Source organism: Papilio polytes, unplaced genomic scaffold (genome assembly GCF_000836215.1).
Source record: "Papilio polytes unplaced genomic scaffold, Ppol_1.0 DF823691.1, whole genome shotgun sequence".
In the NCBI taxonomy this organism is placed as follows: domain Eukaryota; kingdom Metazoa; phylum Arthropoda; class Insecta; order Lepidoptera; family Papilionidae; genus Papilio; species Papilio polytes.
In genome coordinates, this window is record NW_013525513.1 from 1,618,651 (window position 1) to 1,638,189 (window position 19,539).

At 35.7% G+C, this 19,539-nt stretch overlaps 1 protein-coding gene and 1 long non-coding RNA gene across 2 annotated transcripts; both read right to left on the reverse strand.

Moving 5' to 3' along the window:
* Positions 1–307: 307 nt before the first annotated feature.
* On the reverse strand, positions 308–2,017 carry LOC106104130. The gene is made up of 2 exons (XR_001225650.1): positions 1,958–2,017; positions 308–1,343 (listed from the first exon to the last, which is right to left on the reverse strand). It is a non-coding gene; the product is annotated as an uncharacterized LOC106104130 (long non-coding RNA).
* Positions 2,018–2,651: 634 nt separating this feature from the next.
* On the reverse strand, positions 2,652–17,688 carry LOC106104043 (putative DNA helicase Ino80; the record flags this gene model as incomplete). The annotated part of the gene is made up of 27 exons (XM_013283981.1): positions 17,524–17,688; positions 17,100–17,339; positions 16,467–16,672; positions 15,828–16,037; positions 15,625–15,716; positions 15,185–15,380; positions 14,323–14,460; positions 13,551–13,774; positions 12,887–13,076; positions 12,252–12,431; positions 11,081–11,336; positions 10,458–10,604; positions 9,904–10,044; positions 9,427–9,548; positions 8,823–9,100; positions 8,141–8,391; positions 7,765–7,865; positions 7,209–7,355; positions 6,568–6,712; positions 5,863–5,990; positions 5,477–5,566; positions 5,287–5,364; positions 4,557–4,715; positions 3,895–3,997; positions 3,577–3,650; positions 3,156–3,273; positions 2,652–2,794 (listed from the first exon to the last, which is right to left on the reverse strand). Coding segments are annotated over exons 1-27 (4,218 nt in total), but the record flags the coding sequence as incomplete, so codon positions are not given.
* Between the last annotated feature and the right edge of the window lie 1,851 nt (positions 17,689–19,539).

Sequence of the window (19,539 nt, forward strand, 5' to 3'; positions counted from 1 at the left end):
AAAAGCCCTACACTTACATCACGCTTTAGGCTATATATTTTCACGCCGTTAAACTAAGGAGTTAATATTTTGGATAAAAACCTTAATGTGGGAAAGAGACCATAAGTTGCTGCCAACATTAAGGAAACAAGGTTGTCATCATGTCATGTCATTTAGACACTTGGAATTGATAATTTGACACATGTAAACAATATTATAAAATTTTCATAATTTCATGCGGACGAAGCCGCACGGGAACAGCTAGTATTAGTATAAATGTGGTTTGGGTATTTTATTAGAGGTTGGGGATTAAATAAAACGATATATATTCCTTTACATTAAATTATCAAAATTTACAAGTGGCTGTTACACAATAGTTAATATCTACTATACATGACATTTTCTCGGTAAGAAAAACAAGGTAGCATTACATTTTGCTTACAAATATAAAGACAGTTTCATTTTAAAATTTTTAAATACATCGATTTTTTTAATCACGATAAATTTTGGAAAAAACGTAATATTTTATAATAAAAATAAACATAAATTTAGTACATTTCAAGATTAATATTCGAACGGAAAATAAAAATTGTTTACATTTAAAAAAAATCTGCTTTTTACTTTTTAAAAATGCAGTCTTATAAGCTCCTAAGTATTTTACTCTATATTAAAAGCAAAGTAATCATGAATTCTGTTAATTGACTAGCAATAAACCTATTCAATATCTTCTAACTATATTTTCTCCATTGTACAGACATAAATATGCATAAACCTTGTTTTCCTCATATTAAGACTTATTACCTATAAACGATTTGTAATGTCCGGTTTACATGAATCCAGTCTAGCGATCATATTCGTTGGATTACAACTGGAAACATGTAAACCCACTCAATGCATTCCAGTGTAGTTCTACATTGTTCCAATTGCAATCCAGCGTTGGTTTCGATCGCTGGACTGGATTTTCGTAAGCTAGGCATAACCGTGCGTTCACAATGCCCAAAACAGATAAAAAAATGTTTCATGTAAACTGCAAGTAAAACAAAATAACCTCGTCTACTTAATACCTGGCATTTTAGATTTTAATGGCGTTTATTTTGTGTGAAACACTAATATTTCGATTTTGTATCCTAAAAATATATTTACATCTTGAACAAGAATTGACTACAATCATTACAAATAACTTAAATACGACCAAAGTTTTACAAACTTTGTTTATTAACAAAAAAAATCAAGTTTATTTGAACATATAGTACATTGAGGTTAGATATTTAACATAAAGTAATGTTCCATTACAAACAATAATTGCACTATTGGTGGGTTCCGTAGACCACATTGACTGATTATCCATTCTTGAGCGTTGGATTCTGTAACAAAAAATTCTACATTGTTTAAAATGTTCAGAGTTTTTTGAAGGTAAGTCGGTTAACTCGTCAAAAATAATTTATTACTCAAAAAATGAAAAAATAAAAGTATGTACTTTGTAACAACTAAATAATACTTTAAACGGTATACAAATGTATCATTCTAGTCAGCACTCTAGTAGCAAAAAATATGATACCAAAAAACTAATATAATAATCTCATGTATTTTTTTCTAAACTAGTTCAGTAGATTTTTTAAATTAGTCATTCAACACTGGACACTATAGAATTAAGGATTAATTAATGATTAATTGACATCTGATTGAACGTGTAAGTATACGTGCATGCATGCGAGCACGTGCATGTAAGTACGTACAGTACCACGTAGATGCGTACGTGCACCTAGGTGGGTACAGGCAAATACGTACACGTAAAATAAATAAAATGAAATAAAACAATGAAAAAATAATGTTTAATCCTTAACAACTCAATCAGAAATAACAAAAGAAAAACATAGATGACATAGTAATTAAGTAGAAAAAAAATGTAATTACATAAAAATGCGTACGTATGTGCGAGCACGTGCACGTATAGTAAGTGCGTGCATGCGTTGCATACCTGCATATGCTAGGGCGGCGGCGCGAGCGGCACGAGCAGGGGCTCGCGAGGGCGGCGCGGGCGGCGCACGGGCGCGCGCGGCGCCGTGCTGCGCAGCCGCGGCCGCCCCGGCCCGCGCCGCCCGCGCCCCTCCGCGGGGCTGCGCTCCACCAGCGACTCCAGCGGCGCGTCCGATTGCAGCAACAACGCACCTGAAACACCACTTTTATACTCATCCCTAATACAAACACAAATGTTCCCGACTATTTAAAACATATTGTAGCAAAATGTTAATTTTAGATTGAACTGTTTGAGGGCGGATAATTCGTACAGACATTGGGAATTGACGACGATCGGTCATCCGCAATTTTTACTTCTTTATGGTCAATCGCTGACTACTTGACTCACTCAAAGGCAGCGTTGTCATGAGCGTCATTTATATTTTTCTTACTTCTATTTATTATTATGCAGTTATTGAACTATTTAATTTGTTTTAAACATTACATTTTAAACACCAATTGTTTATTTCTACGAAACAAAATACGAACATTCAACACTGTTTTCTGACATTGCAGAAGATGTTATGTACTCAGGGTTTTACCTGGAGTACTTTGGACATCACCGTACAAACAGAGGAAGTAAAATTTGTATGTATATATCCATGTAGCTGACCTGCGGCGAGGGCGGCGGGGTCCGGGGGCTCGGCGGGGGCGGAGGGCGCGGGCGAGGCGGCGCGGGGCGCGGCGGGCGCGGGCGGCGCGCGGCGGGCGAAGGCGTGTCGCGAGCCGCGCGGTCTGCCGCGCCGGGCGCCGCGCGCCGCACGCATGCCGCTCCATCCAGTACGCACGTTCGTGTACGCTGCAAACAAATATTACTTCAAACTACGAATTCTATGTTGTTATCGGCGTCTTTTATATTATAAGGTGGTAAACTAGCAAATGGTCACCTAAATTCGAAATGAAGCGACCTCTATAGCATAGACATCCGCAATTCCAAACACGTTGCCTACCCTTGATTGACGGTGGAGACGCACATAAAGGGGATATTTCCCCTTTATAACTAATTTCTATATCAACAAATAACTTGAATAATCGGATAACTTATTTTTGTCAACCAACAAGTGGTAGGTAAATCAAAATCACTAGCTTAACATACGTTTTCTTAGTTTTTAACCTACTGAGACAAAATAGTTTTCAAGTGGTATAGTATATATACTAACGCAGTGGGGAGGGATGCGGCGTGGTGTCAACCACCAAAATGTCATCATCATCCACCTGCAGCGGGCTGCCGGGCTCCGAGGACTCCCGCGACCGCTTCACCTCCACTGGACCCGGTTGCTGAATAAAAATAACATTTTTACATACTAATCTATACAAATAAAGCGTAAACACTTCGTGGCGTAGGATGTCAGCAAAAAGCCCTACACTTACGTCACGCTTTAGGCTATATATTTTCTATATAATTGGTATTTTGACATTTGCAATTGAGAATTTGACAAATGTAAACAATAAAATAAAGTTTTTATAATTTCATGTGGATGAAGCCGCACGGGAATAGCTAGTATTAAAATAAAAGTGTAGCGGTGAATGTTTATCGAACTGACGTCCAAGTATTGTTAGTTACAGAAATAATTTACTCACAGGTGATAAAATTCCTAGTTTTCGCTTTCGTTCTCTCTCCTCCATTAACTTCTTTTCCTCTGATTTTTGACGATCTGTAAAACACAAGATAGTTTAATCTTACTAACATTAAAAAAACGAAACTTTATATGAATATTTGTTAGAGTGTAGCCTAAATGACTGAACGGATCTCGATGAAATTTGACATAGATGTAGAGGATAGTCAGAAAGAACCTATACTACTTTTTTTTCTTTAATTCCACGCGGTCGGAGTCGCGGGCAAAAGCTAGATTATTAATAAATAGGATAAACATGTATGTGATAAATTAACATAATTACATTTGAGTTCAATTTCTTCATCATCCAGCAATAATGACACCACTTCTTTTGGCTTGAGCGTGTCCGGCTTGAAGTTGCCACCACTTATCACCATCCTTTGAATCTATTTATGAAATAATTTTTTAATAAGGGTTTCTTTACATCAAAAAAATATAAATGACTACACGGATTTTCAACTAGTAAACATTCCTAAATGATTTGCTAAATAAAATGTTAAGGACTAAATAAAAAACTTCAATATTGACTGGCGACCACTATTCTCATGAATCCATATATTCAAGGAATTTAAGTTTCTTTATGAACTATCGATATTCGGTTTAAATAAATAAAATTTATCGAACTTAACTAATTTATTATTTACTTTTTTACTGATTTAGATAACAATTCTAGTATTATAGTCTAGAGAATGTAGCGATCCAATTCGATTACATACGGCTGTAGTAGTAATAAATATTTATTTAATATCATTATTTGTAATGGTTCTGCAGGTCATTATTAATTTGAGAAAACAGTGTTTTTTTTTTAATTCACAAGCTATTACTGTGAATCTATCGATTCCAATTTCTATAAGAATAAAAATCGATAATTGATGGCTGCTTTTACACAACCCATCCCTACTAAATTGTCAAACTAATCTATTTAGAGAAAGCATAAGTGCTAACTTCACTCTTTTCGGTGGCGCGCTGCACGATGCGCTCCTCGATGGTGCCGCGGCAGATGAGGCGGTACACGGTGACCTGCTTGGTCTGGCCCAGGCGGTGCGCGCGGTCCATCGCCTGCTGGTCCACCGTCGGGTTCCAGTCCGAGTCGTAGAATATCACCTGCACACGAACATACACTTAGGGCCTGTCCCACCACTGGCCGATAGCTCAGATAGCTTAAAAATGACGTCACTGTCAGATAAGGTAACCGATATTTCCATCACATTTTTTATAAGTTGGATTGTTATCAGACAATTTACAAGAACTTGGTAGGACTGACTCTTATTGTCCTATGTCCCCGAAGTGGGACAGAAGACGTCCATGGTTTGCCGCTACTTACCACAATAATAATGAAATATATTCTTTGTTGGATACTTTGATCGATAGATGGCGCTGATGCATTAATGGAAAATTAACTGTTTTAACGCTAGAGATTTAAAAAGAGTAAAGTAAAATAAAAAATGTTTAAAACCTTTAAAGTGTCGTGGTTTTTACAAATATAATGTTCATAAAATATAGGTTTCTTACCACAATTGGGTTGTTTTAGCTTCAGATATTTCGATATGTTCACGGGCTGATTAAATGAGGTAGTGTGAAAAATGTAGAGCTAAAACAACCCATTCGTGGTAAGAAAAAACCCTATCTTAAGAATATAATGTTTAAATCCATACATATTTACAATAATACTCACAGTATCAGCAGCAGTAAGATTGATACCGAGCCCACCAGCTCGCGTCGATAATAAAAACACAAAAATGTCGGTCCGTGCCTGGAATAATCATGAATTTTCTATTAAACGATTATTTCTTATAAATTACAGTTGACTTGAAGGATTTTCTATTGAATAAAATGATTATAGAATTTGTTATGTATAAAATTACCTGAAAATCGGCGACCATATCTCTACGAGCGGAAATTTTACTTGAACCATCTAATCTCATATATTTATGCTTTCTGTGCCACATATATTCCTGAAAATATAAACATAATATTAAACCAGAGTGAAAAATATACTAGAAATTAACACAAAGGTTTCGATTTTAATACTTTTATCACAAACTAGCTGTTGTCTGCAACTTCGTCCGCGTGAAATTAAAAAATAAAAATAATTATAGCCTGTTACTGATAATGTTTGTAATGTAATCTTTGTAATGGCGAAAGAATTTTTGAAATCGGCCAAGTAATTTTTGAGTTATATCACTACATACAAAAATACAAATCTTTAAAAAAGTATAGATAACTAACGACATACAAAATAGATACTTACTTCTAAGAGATCAATCATTTTGGTCATCTGGCTGTAAATCAGTACTCTATGTCCACGCTCCTTCAATCTCTTCAGTAACGAGTCCAGCACAGTCAGCTTGCCCGCGTCGCTCACTAACTGATTCTTATCTGAAAACCAAAACATTTAAGAAATATATAGACTAGACATACGGAACATTTTTTTCACCGGTAACTTCTTTGAATGGTACTATGTCCTTATATAGAAGTGTTATAAAACATTTTAAAAAATTATAATAAGCATATTTTGTTATAAAATAAACTAAACTGTGTCACCAATTAAAGTAAAAACATTTAATTTTGAATTAATATCTATTAACAATTTAAATTATTCAAGAATTAGAGAGTTGAGAATGCATAAAGTTCTCAATATATCCGGTATTTCAGTGTGTCTCTTGGCATAGGCCTCCTCTAAACATTTTTATTGATTTCTGTCGTGGGGAATTCTTCCTTAATTTAAATAGAAATATCTATATGTTACTTGAATGCGAAATAGCCAGCTAAAAACCAGGGCAGAAAAGATAGTCCCTATTACATACGCTGAGTTGGTTACCTTTTGCCACAATTGTAAGTTTCTTTAGAATAAGTCGTTTTATGTAATTTCTTTTTGTGGCAATAAATACATATTCATTCATTCATTCCTTCATTCATTCTTGTATATATTTATTGAATATCTTTGATACGTTACCGGGTACTTGCAGCGAGGCCCAGCCGGTGTGCGGGCGCGCGCGGGCGACGAGCGGCGCCAGCGCGGCCCCGCCCCCCCGGTGCGCCGCCTCGCGGTGCGCGTGCGCCCGCGACACCGCGAACGACATACGCGTGTGCGCACTAACCTGAATACATATTTTATTCAAAGTGGGAAGAAATATATTTTCATATTCTTTACAATATGTAATAACTCATTATTATTGATTTTTTTTTATATAAGTTATCATCATACATAATACATAATGCGAAAGTGTAGATGGATGGATGAATGTTTATTAGTGTTTTTACCCTAACCGGTTGAACAAGTTTCATGGAAATTTGGTATAGACATAGAGGATAATCTGGAAGAACACATAGACTTTTCATTTTTTTTATATTCTTACTAACATAAATACAAAAGTTTAGATAGATGGATATTTGTTACTACCTATCTCCAAAACAGCGACCAAATTTCATCAGATATGGTTAATCTTGATGAAATTAATCATAGAAGTAAAACGGTCTGGACGAACACGTAGGGTACTTTGCAAACTTTTTATTTAATTTCGCGCTAACGGAGTCGCGATCAAAATGTAGTCCCCCATATTTAAAATGAAAGGTTAACAATATTAACAGTGATACCTTCTCCTGTGCAGTGTATATGAATGCAGGCAGCGCTGTGGGCGTGTCTGCGCGGCGCAGCGGCGCGCGCTCCACGTGCGCCAGCTCCGCCGCCTCCACGCACATCACCCCGCCCTCCTCTGTCTTTATTTCTTGCAGCATCTCACACTGCAATACCTTATTTATTAATATTACAAACACGAAAAACTATACACAATTATGGAACAGAAAAATTAGACCAATATTATCAGGATTGTGTATTGAACTTTTCTGATAACTAACAAGTTACCATTTATTAAACGTGCCAATTCAAACGCCGAGATAGTCTCGATATAATTATAATGTAACTATTGCTCGCGACTACGCCCGCGTAAAATTAAAAAAATAATAAAAAGTATAGCCTATTTTACTCAGTCACAACATAGCTATTTGTTATTAAAATGTTTTTTGAAATCGACCCAGCAGTTTTAGAGTTATTTTAATATACAAAAATAGAAATCTTTCTTCATAATATTACTATAAATAATATTCCTTTTAAAGTGAACTGATATTTGTACTACAAATTGAATAAACTGACCTGTCCTTCCGTCTTCAAGTTCTTAGTCCTCATTGCTCTGTGCTCTACAGTCTCAGCCATGAAGTGTATACAGTGCTCAGTGTGCGCATAGAATGGACCACCTATTAATTATTACAGTTTAATTATATTTTATTACACATTTTACTACAAAACTTGGGACATACGTACAATAGACTAAATAAATCTAAAAATAAAGAAATCAATAAATGTACATTTTTAACTGGTTATCGCCCGCATCTACGTCCGCATGGGATTTAAAAGAAAAAAGCAGCAGCCTATATATTAATCAAGCCTACATTCTACATCTATATCAAATTTATCAAACATCCCTCCATCCACAATATTAGTAAGTTTTAATACTTTTGTATTGTCTTACCTTCAACCCACCGAGGATCTGTGAATAATAAATCATTCCATAATAAACTATCATGTTTCCGTTGCTTTAATATATCAGCGTCAGGACATACAAGTAACATATCTTTAATATCTGTTTTATTATAATAATCCGGTGGTATGTCTATATGTTCATATTCCTGTTTTATACAACTGTCAGTATAATTCCGCCACCATTGGCGTCTGTGACGTAATTTCTCATATTTCTCTTGACATTGCTCTAAATGCTCTATCCTAAAAATAAATATCTTATTATTTGTAACAACTTTTTATTCTTTATATGTTTAAATATAGATATTTGAATAACTTCATTTGTAGAAAATATAAGTATAACAAAATCCAATATTAATTTCGAAATGATTTTTGCGTGCCAGCAAACTAATTTTATTTCCATTCCCACCCTTTTCTTACATGAAGGGAAGGAAAATAACGATTTGACAAAGATGAATATAATGGGGAATATTAACAAGAAATAGCCTCGTTTGTGCTTACTTTGACGATTAATCCATGAGCATCTGTTACTTCGCTATTTTTGAGAATTCAAAACCGTTTGCTTGTATGCCACCTTTTGTATAAAAACCCTTTAAAATTCTACCAGCAAATTGGTATTAATTGACACTTTCCTTAGCTTTCCCATTGTAAAAACTATAAAAAAGTCCACTTACGCTAACAACCATCCACATAGCATGATCCTGTACAACTCCATAGGCGAAAGATCAATAAATCTTGTAAAACTGAAACAGTTTCCATCGTCCATACTCGTGTGTACATACTGCGGGGTCAGTATCGACAACTTGTTGTACAACAAGTGTCGTGTGGACGGCACACTGTGCAGTAATATACCATCTTCTGCGATTAACTTAGGCATGTGGTAGTCGTCGACATGCATCGCAAACGGCGACCTTACATCACGCCTTTCGAATAGTTCTGGATGATTACATACCTAAAAACAATAAAAGTATGAATTAAAAGTTACTTTAACCAAAAAATATTGTAAGGTGACAAACAATCGGACACTAGGATTTCCCAAAATAGCGAAATGACCGCTATAGACAGCAACATATGTAGAAGCGTTGCCTAACTTCAGTTAACAGAGGAGACGCACTCAAAGGATATTTCCCCTTATTATATATTTTCTATAATTTGTATAGATCTTTCACAACTATGCTTTTTTTCATACAATTAATAATAATGTACCTTTTAAAGGTAATTTTTAAAACCAAACAGAATTTAACAGAAAACATTTCTTAACAGAACAACATAACTTACCTTTCTAAATTGCATAACTAAATTCATTAGATTCGATGTGAAATTCTTATCAACATTATGACCAGATTCCGCTCCCACTGAATAATGTAGTAATTCTTCGATTTTTATTTTCTTCTTTAAAGCTGTGTTAGAAAAACAATACTTATTATTAACAACAAAAGACATGTAACAAATCCTACTGAACACTAGTATTTTAATACGAAAGTTTAGATGGATGGATGTTACTATGTATCTCCAAAAGTTAAAATGCCGCCATTTGACTATTGTCGTAAAGAATATAGAACAAAAAGTTACTTGAGAGTAGTACAAGAGAATAGTAAATAGAAGTACAGAAGACAATAAAAGTACAGTAGTGAATGGAAGTACAAGAAATATCAGTGAATTAACAAAAATCCGCTAATAAAATCTATATTTTTATTTAAAACTAAGAGAAAGGGAGTAAAAGAGATAAATGCGAATAAATAACAGCACACATACCTATATATAGTAGTTTTTGTCTTATAGTTAAAGGGCAGTGAACCATAATCTCAATTTTATCAGACAATTCGTTCTCCACATCCTTCTTGATGCGTCGTAACATGAACGGCTTCAATATCATGTGCAAGCGAGATAGATGCTCTGAAATAATATAAAATATTCCTTAATGTACTATAAAAAATTAGCTATATAAAATTTCTATTCCTATGAGTCTCTTTTAAATAAAAAAAGTAAAAAAGTATAGATTACTGTACAAATAACATTAATCATAAAGAGGAAGGATTTGCATTTTTGTATGTAATAGATAAATTTAAAAACTACTAGACAGATTAAAAAAATCTTACACTATTAGATCTCTACATTATCACTGAGTAACATAGGCTATATTTAATATTTGTTCAAAATGTTTTAAACAAATGTCCATCCATTATACCAGACAGTTCGTGAAAGGATCTTCTATGGAAATCTTAAATCCATTAAATTATGAACACTATTTCTATCTCTGTTTTGTAGTGAGAATGAAAGAGATAGCTTTATGTTTATCGGTGACTTACTTTCATCAATAGTGCTCTTGTTCTCGGCGTGACTCTCAATATCTTTGGAGAACCACTCGTTGAATTCCTCGTGCGAGTCGAATAATGTCGGCATTATAAAATGCAATAATGCCCACAACTCCGCCATACTGTTTTGTATCGGTGTACCTGTTAATACACATATTTAAAAAAAAAAAACTTGCCTATATCCCACTTTATATGGGATCCCAATAAGATATCTTAAAAAGTAAACATGTTACTTATTGCCATAGATTTTTAAAACAAAATAAAGCAGATTAACAAACAAAACTGGATCATTTAATTTCAGGACTTAAATTAAATTATGGCCATCATAAGTAAATTTTAGTTTTTAATCTTCTATAATGTTATATAATAATATTAAAAAGAGGAAAGATTTGTATTTTTGTATTTCTGTATGTATTAAAATAATTCAAAAACTATTAGGCCAATTTTAAAAATTCCTTTATCATTAAAACTACGTTATCACTGAAAAGCACAGACTATATTATGCATATTTTTTTTTTAATTTCATGTGGACGAAGTCGTGAGGAAAAGCTAGTCATTTATAATTTTAAATTTTCCTTAAAAATAATAAGTCACTTTCACTCTTTTAATACACTAACCTGACAAAAGCAGTCTATTCCTACAACTGAAGCCTAGTAACAACTTCCATCTCATACTAGCGGAGCTTTTAATAGCCTGAGCTTCATCGAGGATCATGTACTGCCAGGACACGCGGTTCAGGTACTTGAGGTCGGAGACCACGATCTGGTAGGAAGTGACCACCACGTGGAAGGCCGCCTGCCTCGTGTGCAGGTCCTTGCGCTCCCAGAACTGACGTAATATCTTACGCTCGCTGGGACTGCCCCAGTACGGTACCTTAACAAAATACATGAAAAAGATTTAAAAAAAAAAACTAAATTAAATGTTCTAACCAAAATAACACATATTAATGGTTGCTAACCTCCATTTATGATAGTAATTCAACGGTAAGGATCTTTGTTACAGACTAGATAACTTTAAATACAGCAGTAAGTTGTTTCACCAGATCAAGTACAAAAATTATAAAAAATAAGTATAAAAATTAACTGTTGGATGAGAATAAGTTGATTCGCAAGTTTGGATGGATGGATGGATGTTTGTAAAATAATTTGGAAGTACACATACTATACACAACTATATACTAAGAAATGTCGGGTGTAACACAGTGACAGTGACAGTGACAATTGACAGCTAAGAAGGCATTAAGAGAAGACTGGACGTGTACACGAAATATGTTGTGAATAATTTATACTACTGATATACTATTGTTATAAGACTAATAAAGAAACTCTACAGGCTAGAAGCAGACATTCATAAATACATAGACTTAGGCATAGTTAACACTTTTTTTCACCAATACTTTCTTTAAAAGGTTTTACTATATCAGTCAAGTCCAGTGCCCCCTCTTGTCAAACATTGTACAATTATTTTTAAGAGAACTATTGGCAATTAATTTAAATACAATTATATTGACATGTGGATGGCTACAAAGGAAGTGGAAGACCGAAGAAAGTATGGATGGATTGTGTGAAAGAGGATATGCTTAAGAAAGGAGTGGATTCAGATATGACGGCTGATAGAGATGTATGGAAGAGCAGCACATACTGTGCCGACCCTCCATAAGGGATAAGGGTAAGTGGATGATGATGATGATGATGTGGTTTTAGAGATCCATCAATAGATTTAGTGAGTGAAGTGTCAACTATGCCTACTCTGTATATATTCTGAATCTCTGGCTAAAAGCACACATACAACTTTAAAGTCCGGCACGAATCTCTGCATCTCCTGCTGCCAGTTGTGCAGCGTGGAGGCGGGCGACACCACGAGGAAGGGCCCCCACACGCCGAGGCGCTCCGCCACGTGGCACAGGAACGCGATGCACTGCACCGTCTTGCCCAGCCCCATCTCGTCCGCCAGGATGCCGCTGATGCCCTGACAACACGCATCAATTACTTTTACTTACCAACAACGCTATATTACTTTCAAATGTTTATAATGTTTTATTCATTTTTATAATACTTCAATATTGTATTTTGTATATTATTTATTAAAATAACTCAAAAACTATTGGGCCAATTTCAAAATTCTTTCATTATAAAAAACTACTTCATCAGAGAGTAATATAGGCTATTATTTAATTTCACCCGGGTAAAGTCGCGAGCAACAGCTATTGTAATATAAAATATATAAGTTTTTTTTCTAAACTTTCCGTTGGACAATTACTTTAAGAACAATTATATTACATACATATGTTGTTTATTATTTTTCTCAAGGGTATCGTAGCTATTTATTAGCGAAAGAATTTTTAGGCCAGTAATTTTTGAGTTAACTCAATACATATAAAAATACACATCTTTTCTCTTTACAATATTAGTATAGAAACATACCTGGTCGTATAGATTAGCTAGCCAGTTCATTCCTTTAAGTTGGTATCCCTTGAGCGTGCCGCGGAATATGTTAGGCTGTGCGTGGTCCCCGGGGGGCGTGTCCGTCGCCGCGCCGAACTGCCGCGCACGCGCTCGCTCCGCGCGGAACGCCTCGCGTGCGTTACGCGACGCACGCGCTTTCATCGCCTCGCTATAACGAACATTTATTATTAACTCACATATATCTTTATTCTTAACTATATAACCTTGCCAGCGTGCAATTTAAATATATCCTGTTACTCACAAAGTTACATTTCTAACGGTGTAAGAATTTTTAAAATCGGGCAGTTTTTGAGTTATTTCAATACATACTAAACTACATATCTTTCCTCTTTATAATATTAGGCTATTAGCGATTAAATTATTGAATAATAAATTTATCACATACAATCTGATTTAATTCATAATTTAACAAAATAGTGGTGTACATGCAGGATTTACAATTTATTTAATTGAAAATTTATTTATTTAACACTCAATGCACAAACAAAATGTAAACTAAAACTAAGCTTATCAACTACAAAAATTATGGAAAGGCGGTCTTATAAAGGGACATTAAGATTGTTGAAAAATTGATCAAGTATCAATTAAAATTCAACTAGTTACTACTACTATCATATCATACCTATCATAGTTATCAATTCCGGCGAGCCGTGGGTCGCGGTCTTCATCCAGCTGTCGCAGTATGCGGTCGGTGCCGCAGTCGTCGTCCCCGCCCGCGCCCCCCGCGCCCCCCGCGCCGCCCGCACTCAGCTTGCGCTGCATGAAGTGCGCGTACAGCTCCGTCTGAGTTATCAGGAAGTTCAACTTGCGACGTTGCCGCTTCGCTTCCATCAGTTCCACGTCCATCTAAAAGATAAACAAATTAAAGGAACCGTATATGATGAAAAATTATTTGTATTACCCGTGTCTTTGTATCTATATTCTGTACTAATATTAATATAATAAAGCGTAAACACACGACTTAGTTAGGATGTTTACAACCATGGCATGTTTTTGAATATCTCTTTAATTAAAAAGCCCTACACCTACGACACGATTTAAGCTAGATATTTTCACACTATTAAAGTTAGGAGGTAAATAAATTGGAAAAAACCATAATGTGGGAACGGGACCAAAAACTACAAGCTGACATCAAGGAAGCAAGGTTGCCATGGCAACGGTTATGGTTATTTAATATCAATTTCAAAGGCCTTTGTTGTCATTTGCAGTTGAGATTTTGACAAATGTAAACTAAAATAAAGTTTTTATAATTCCATGCAGATGGAGCCGCATGGAAACAGCTCCTCAAACTTTTTCCCGTAAAAATGGATATTTGTATCACGCTGTCACATAAATGGTTCTATTAGAAGGTCAAATAACACTGGTTGTTACTGTTACACTAATATTGTAATTACCTTCCTCTGTTCCTCAGCCTCGCGCTCCATACGTCTGCGCGTCTCCCGCTCGGCGCGGTCGTAGCGGCGCCAGTAGGCCTGCATCTCGCGACTCAGCCGCTTGCAGCGCCACACCGTCTCCTTCATGTTCTTTTGTGACTGATGCAAACATAAAACTTATTTTTTATCTATCTTACTAACCTTACTAATATTTTAAATGCAAGGCTTGGATGTATGGATGGATGGATTTTAGCCTATATTGCGGAACGGATCTTGAAATTTGACATTTATATAATAGTATGGAAGAATTCGCAGGCTACTTGATTTTTTTTAATCCAACGCGCGCAAAGTCGCAAGAAACAGCTAGTCTATTTAAAAATAAACCTAAACAATAATTTCTCATATTACATTTTGAAAAGGCAAGATACCTAAGCAAAAGGTAAAATATTGGATATTCTCACAAACTTTAATCAAATCAAGACACATCTCAATATAAACCAGACAGACTTAGTCTGTGACTTCGTCGGCGCGGTATTAATAAAAACTTAGTAAGAAGTTTATGTGTTCTTGCAAATAATGTTCTACATCTGTTTGGCACATGTAGAACATTGTGATTGGTTAAGCCATTCTGGAGATAGCTTCTAAAAACATCCATGCATCCAAACTTTCGCACTTATATTAGTAAAAGTAAGATTATTTTAGTTGTTCCAATTCATTTTCAAAACAAACATGTTCAACAATAGACCGGATTTATAGAATTTAACCTTATAAGGTTATATATTATGCATTATAATGCATAATGAGGTAGATTTAAGTCTACAAGACCTACTATACCTCCTTGACATCATATTGCAAAATCTTATTCCAGAAAGTTCCTTAATACCTGCATAGCAACATGTCTCCAGTGCTTGCAGCAGAGTGTGGCCAGCCGCTTGCTGTGCAGCACCATCTCACGGTGTGCTGCACCCCGAGCTCGCTGCACTTTACCGAGCTCCTTCTTTACTAACAACTGCCAATGACGTCGGCGACGAGCCGTTAATGCTTCAGGACTCTTTAATGTTGATAGTTTCTTTCTACCCCTAAAAACACAGAAATATTAACATTACAGTATATATTAAAGACTGAATTCAATTATTGATGTTGCTAGTCTAAATATTTTTAACCATTATCTTCAAATTTAAACAATCCGAGGATCAGATTTATCTAATAGAATGTAGTTTTTATTGTTCAGATCACTTACTGGTAACACTCATATTTACAGATTATAAAAGTCATATAAAACTAAGAATACAGTAAAGAATTGTTCCAATAATGATATATTACCTAGCTCCTGGTTTTTCTATAATTGTAAACTCATCAGTATCATTTTCTTCTTTCAAATTTCGCAATTGTTCTTCCCAATCCATTCCATCAGGCTATAAATTAAATCACATATAAAATCAATAAATAGAAACTCAAATAAATGAACATGAGAAAAATATTTTCTTTATAGATTATAACAGTTATTAACATAAAAAAACACTTACCATATCATTTCCTTCATTAACACCAACCCTGTTCTCTCTATTCCGACCTCGTCTAGCTTTCTGTAGACCTCTGATTGCACCTCTTTCAGCCGGCCTCCCTCTGCGGCCTCTTGATGATGGCTGTTGCTGCAGAGGATGGTTGATTCTACGCTCTGGGTATCTATCAATGGTTGATAGTAAACCCGCACCATAGTACATGTATCGGGAATTCTACAAAAGAAATACCCTGTTAGAAGTTACAGAGAAAAAAAATCATGGAGAATATTTAATAATACTTCAATTTAATTAAATATTGAATTGTTTTTTATCACTGGGGTACACTGAAATAAATTTTAGCAAAGCTTGACAATGGTTTTATCAAATTTTTTAGTTATATTAAATTATTAATGGATTTTTTTAAAGATAAGAATACCACACCATTGAATAGATGCATCTTTATTCAAAAGTAATAATTAAGCGACAATAGCCTAATGGTTTGGGGTATGGACTACCAATCTTGTGGTCGAGGGTTCGAATCCCGCCATTCGACTATTGTTGTGAACCATATCCTAGCACAAGCCTAGAGCTTAGTTGGGATGGTTAAAGGAAATATTAGTAAATTAATAATAATCTACTGATATTCAAAAAAAAATTACTAACCCCTGGATCTTTATAATACTTCTTAGCATATTTATTGTGATAATATCTCTCTTTCAGAAGCCTCTTTATCCTAATGTCTTTTGCAGCTGTTGTTTCATCTTCGCTACTTGATTCATTACTTGATGATAGCAAAATATCACGAAGCCATTCTCTCTCCTCACCAACAGAGGCCAAGTTATAAAGACGCAGACGATCACTTTGACGTTCTGGAAATAAAAATTAAATATATGATACTATAATGAAAATACTAATATTATAAAGAGAAAAGATTTGTATTTTTGTATGTATATAAATAACTTAAAGATTACTGGCCAGTTTCAAAAATTCACCATTAGAACGGTGATATATCTGTGAGTAACATAGGCTATATCTATCGGAATGAATTAAGAGCAACAGCTAGTAAATTTTATTAATTAATTGTTTATATCAATAAAAGATTAATTAATTAAAGAAAAATAGCTGAAGATTAATGATTAGATTTATAGAAATAAAATGTATGTTGAAACATTTAATATCTATTACCTATTCAGAGTGTACGTGTTTATTTTGGCCGAAATCAAAATAACAGTGGTGAATTTGTTGGGTGTTGAAATTATAAGCAAGTGTATCAAAACAATACTATTAGATTCTTACCTTGTTTTGTAGTAAGGATACCATGCATTAATTTATCACCTCTGCCCATTTCCTTTTCAAAAATAGAGTCTGAATCATCTTCACTGCAACTGCCACCATCTGAATTTAGAATTCTTTCTACTTGATTCACAAAAGGTCTGATATCTAAGGCGGCTTCCAGCCTTTGCAGATGTATTGGTTTGGCAACTTCATGTGGCTTAAGCACCGTCTTACCCGCATCTGATTTCTCAGACATAGTGCCTAGAAACAAGATATGGTGTTAAGGATGTGGACAATCTTGATGTAAATTCGCAAATAACAATGAAACGAAAAAGTAGCGAGGATATGATAACCACTGCCACACCGCTACTATCATTCACAAATGATGATATATTCGAATAACTCTCGCATCCAGTTAGACCCTAAGTACGGAGTTGGTACTTACTGAATTTTGTATCCGCTGAAATTACCTCACGGTGATTACTTAACACAAAACTCCATAGCATTCACAAAATGGCGAACGAGAATATTCGACAAATCGCTGTCAATGTCGCCGCCCGAGCGGCGCACATAACTACTCATTTCGTATTTGAGCTTGAAAAAACACGAACCCGCCATAATAATTGAAGAGGTTTGACAACTAACAAAATTACGAACAACCACATTGATTGGAGAAAAGAGTAGTTTGTTGACTTTCGACCAATGATGCACAAAACTGTCAAAAAATACACCAATCACTTCAATAGAAAATATTTCGTAATAGAGAACGACTAGGGCTAAATGTTTTTATGAATGAATCCTAGTGATGTATTGATAAAAAAAACCAGAAAAGTTGTTATTTTCGAAATCATCTATTTAAGATTTAGATTGGCACTCTGGAAATTCGAAAGAAGTAAAATATTTCAGTAAAATGAACAAAATCATATTTTCCTCTACATTGATTCTCCTTTTTATTTTTCATTTCGGAATGTATACAGAGAATGAATTTACTGTTTCTCAGAGAAACAGTAAATTCATGTAAGACGACATCTAATTTATGAAGAATCGGCTACTTGATATCGCTAAAATACCTGCAATTGCAGTAAAACAAAAGTTTACTAAAGCAGAAATTCTGTTCCATAGAAGTTAGGAAATGCTGCTTTCCGCTGTAAAAACAATTGGAAAAGAAATGAAATCTAATAGATTGATCTCCCAGAGCTGGATTACGACACTAACAAGCTTTATTGTTATACGATTGCTCAGTGTGATCAAACAGCCATTAGTTATCCTGGTGTATTTCTTTTTACCAATTTCAGTCCGTGATAACGCGAAACTACCCAATTGGATATCCAGTCGCCTTTCGGTTACAGTATAATCATGTACTATCTTGTCGTATAACAATAAAGCTTGTGAACGTAAGTGTCCTCATCCAGCTCTGGGATCTCAGTCTATGAAAATCTCTAACACCTCACTTATTAGAACAAACGCCTGTTTTTTTTTTACATGAGAAGGGGGCAAACGAGCGGCAGGAACACAAAGGTGGTCAACGACGCCCATGGACATTCGCAACACCAGAGGAACTACAGATGCGTTGCCAGCCTTTGGGGAAATTGTAGGCTCGCTTCTTGAAGGATCCTAAGTCGTATTGGTTTGGAAATACCGCCGAGGACAGACCGTTCCACAACGCGGCTGTGCGGGGCAGAAAGTTCCGCGAAAACCGCACGGTTGTGGAATGCCAGCCATCAATATAGTGAGGATGGTACCTGGCGGTCTGTCGTGTCGTCCGATACAAAACTCGGCGGCAGGAATCGTTCCAAACAACTCCTTGGAACACTCCCCGTGGTAAATGTGGTGAAAAATGCAGAGGAAACTGACGTCCCTCCGCAATCGGTAAGAGCTCGGTCGTTGACGATTCGAGTCGCTCTCCGTTGTATGCGGTCAAATGGAAGAAGCTGGCATTGGGGTGCTCCCGCCCAGAGGTGCGAGCAGTACTTCATATGGGGCCGAACTTGCGCCTTGTAAAGTTGAAAGCGGTGGCCCGCTGGAAGTACTGCTTCGCCCTACTGAGCACACCCAGATTTTTAGATGCCAGCTTGGCCTTGTCTTCCAAATGACCACGAAACTCTACGTCACTCGATATGTCAACGCCGAGAATACCGATACTGGCTGTGGCAACCAGGGGAGTGTTCTCAAACCGGAGATTGACGACGAAAGGATCTTTTTTAGTGGTAATGGCGCATACTTGTGTCTTTTTAGGATTGAAATCGACATGATTTTGTCGACCCCAATCCGAGACTTAACCCAAGAAGGTCTCCAGCTCAGACACAAGTTTGTTCCGGTTCTCATCGGCAGTGGCCCGAGAAACATTAGCGCGGGCCGTGTACAGTGCATCACCAGTGCTATCGTCTGCATAACAATGAATGCTGCGTATTCGCAGCATGTCATTGATATGCAGAAGAAACAGGGTGGGAGACAGTACACA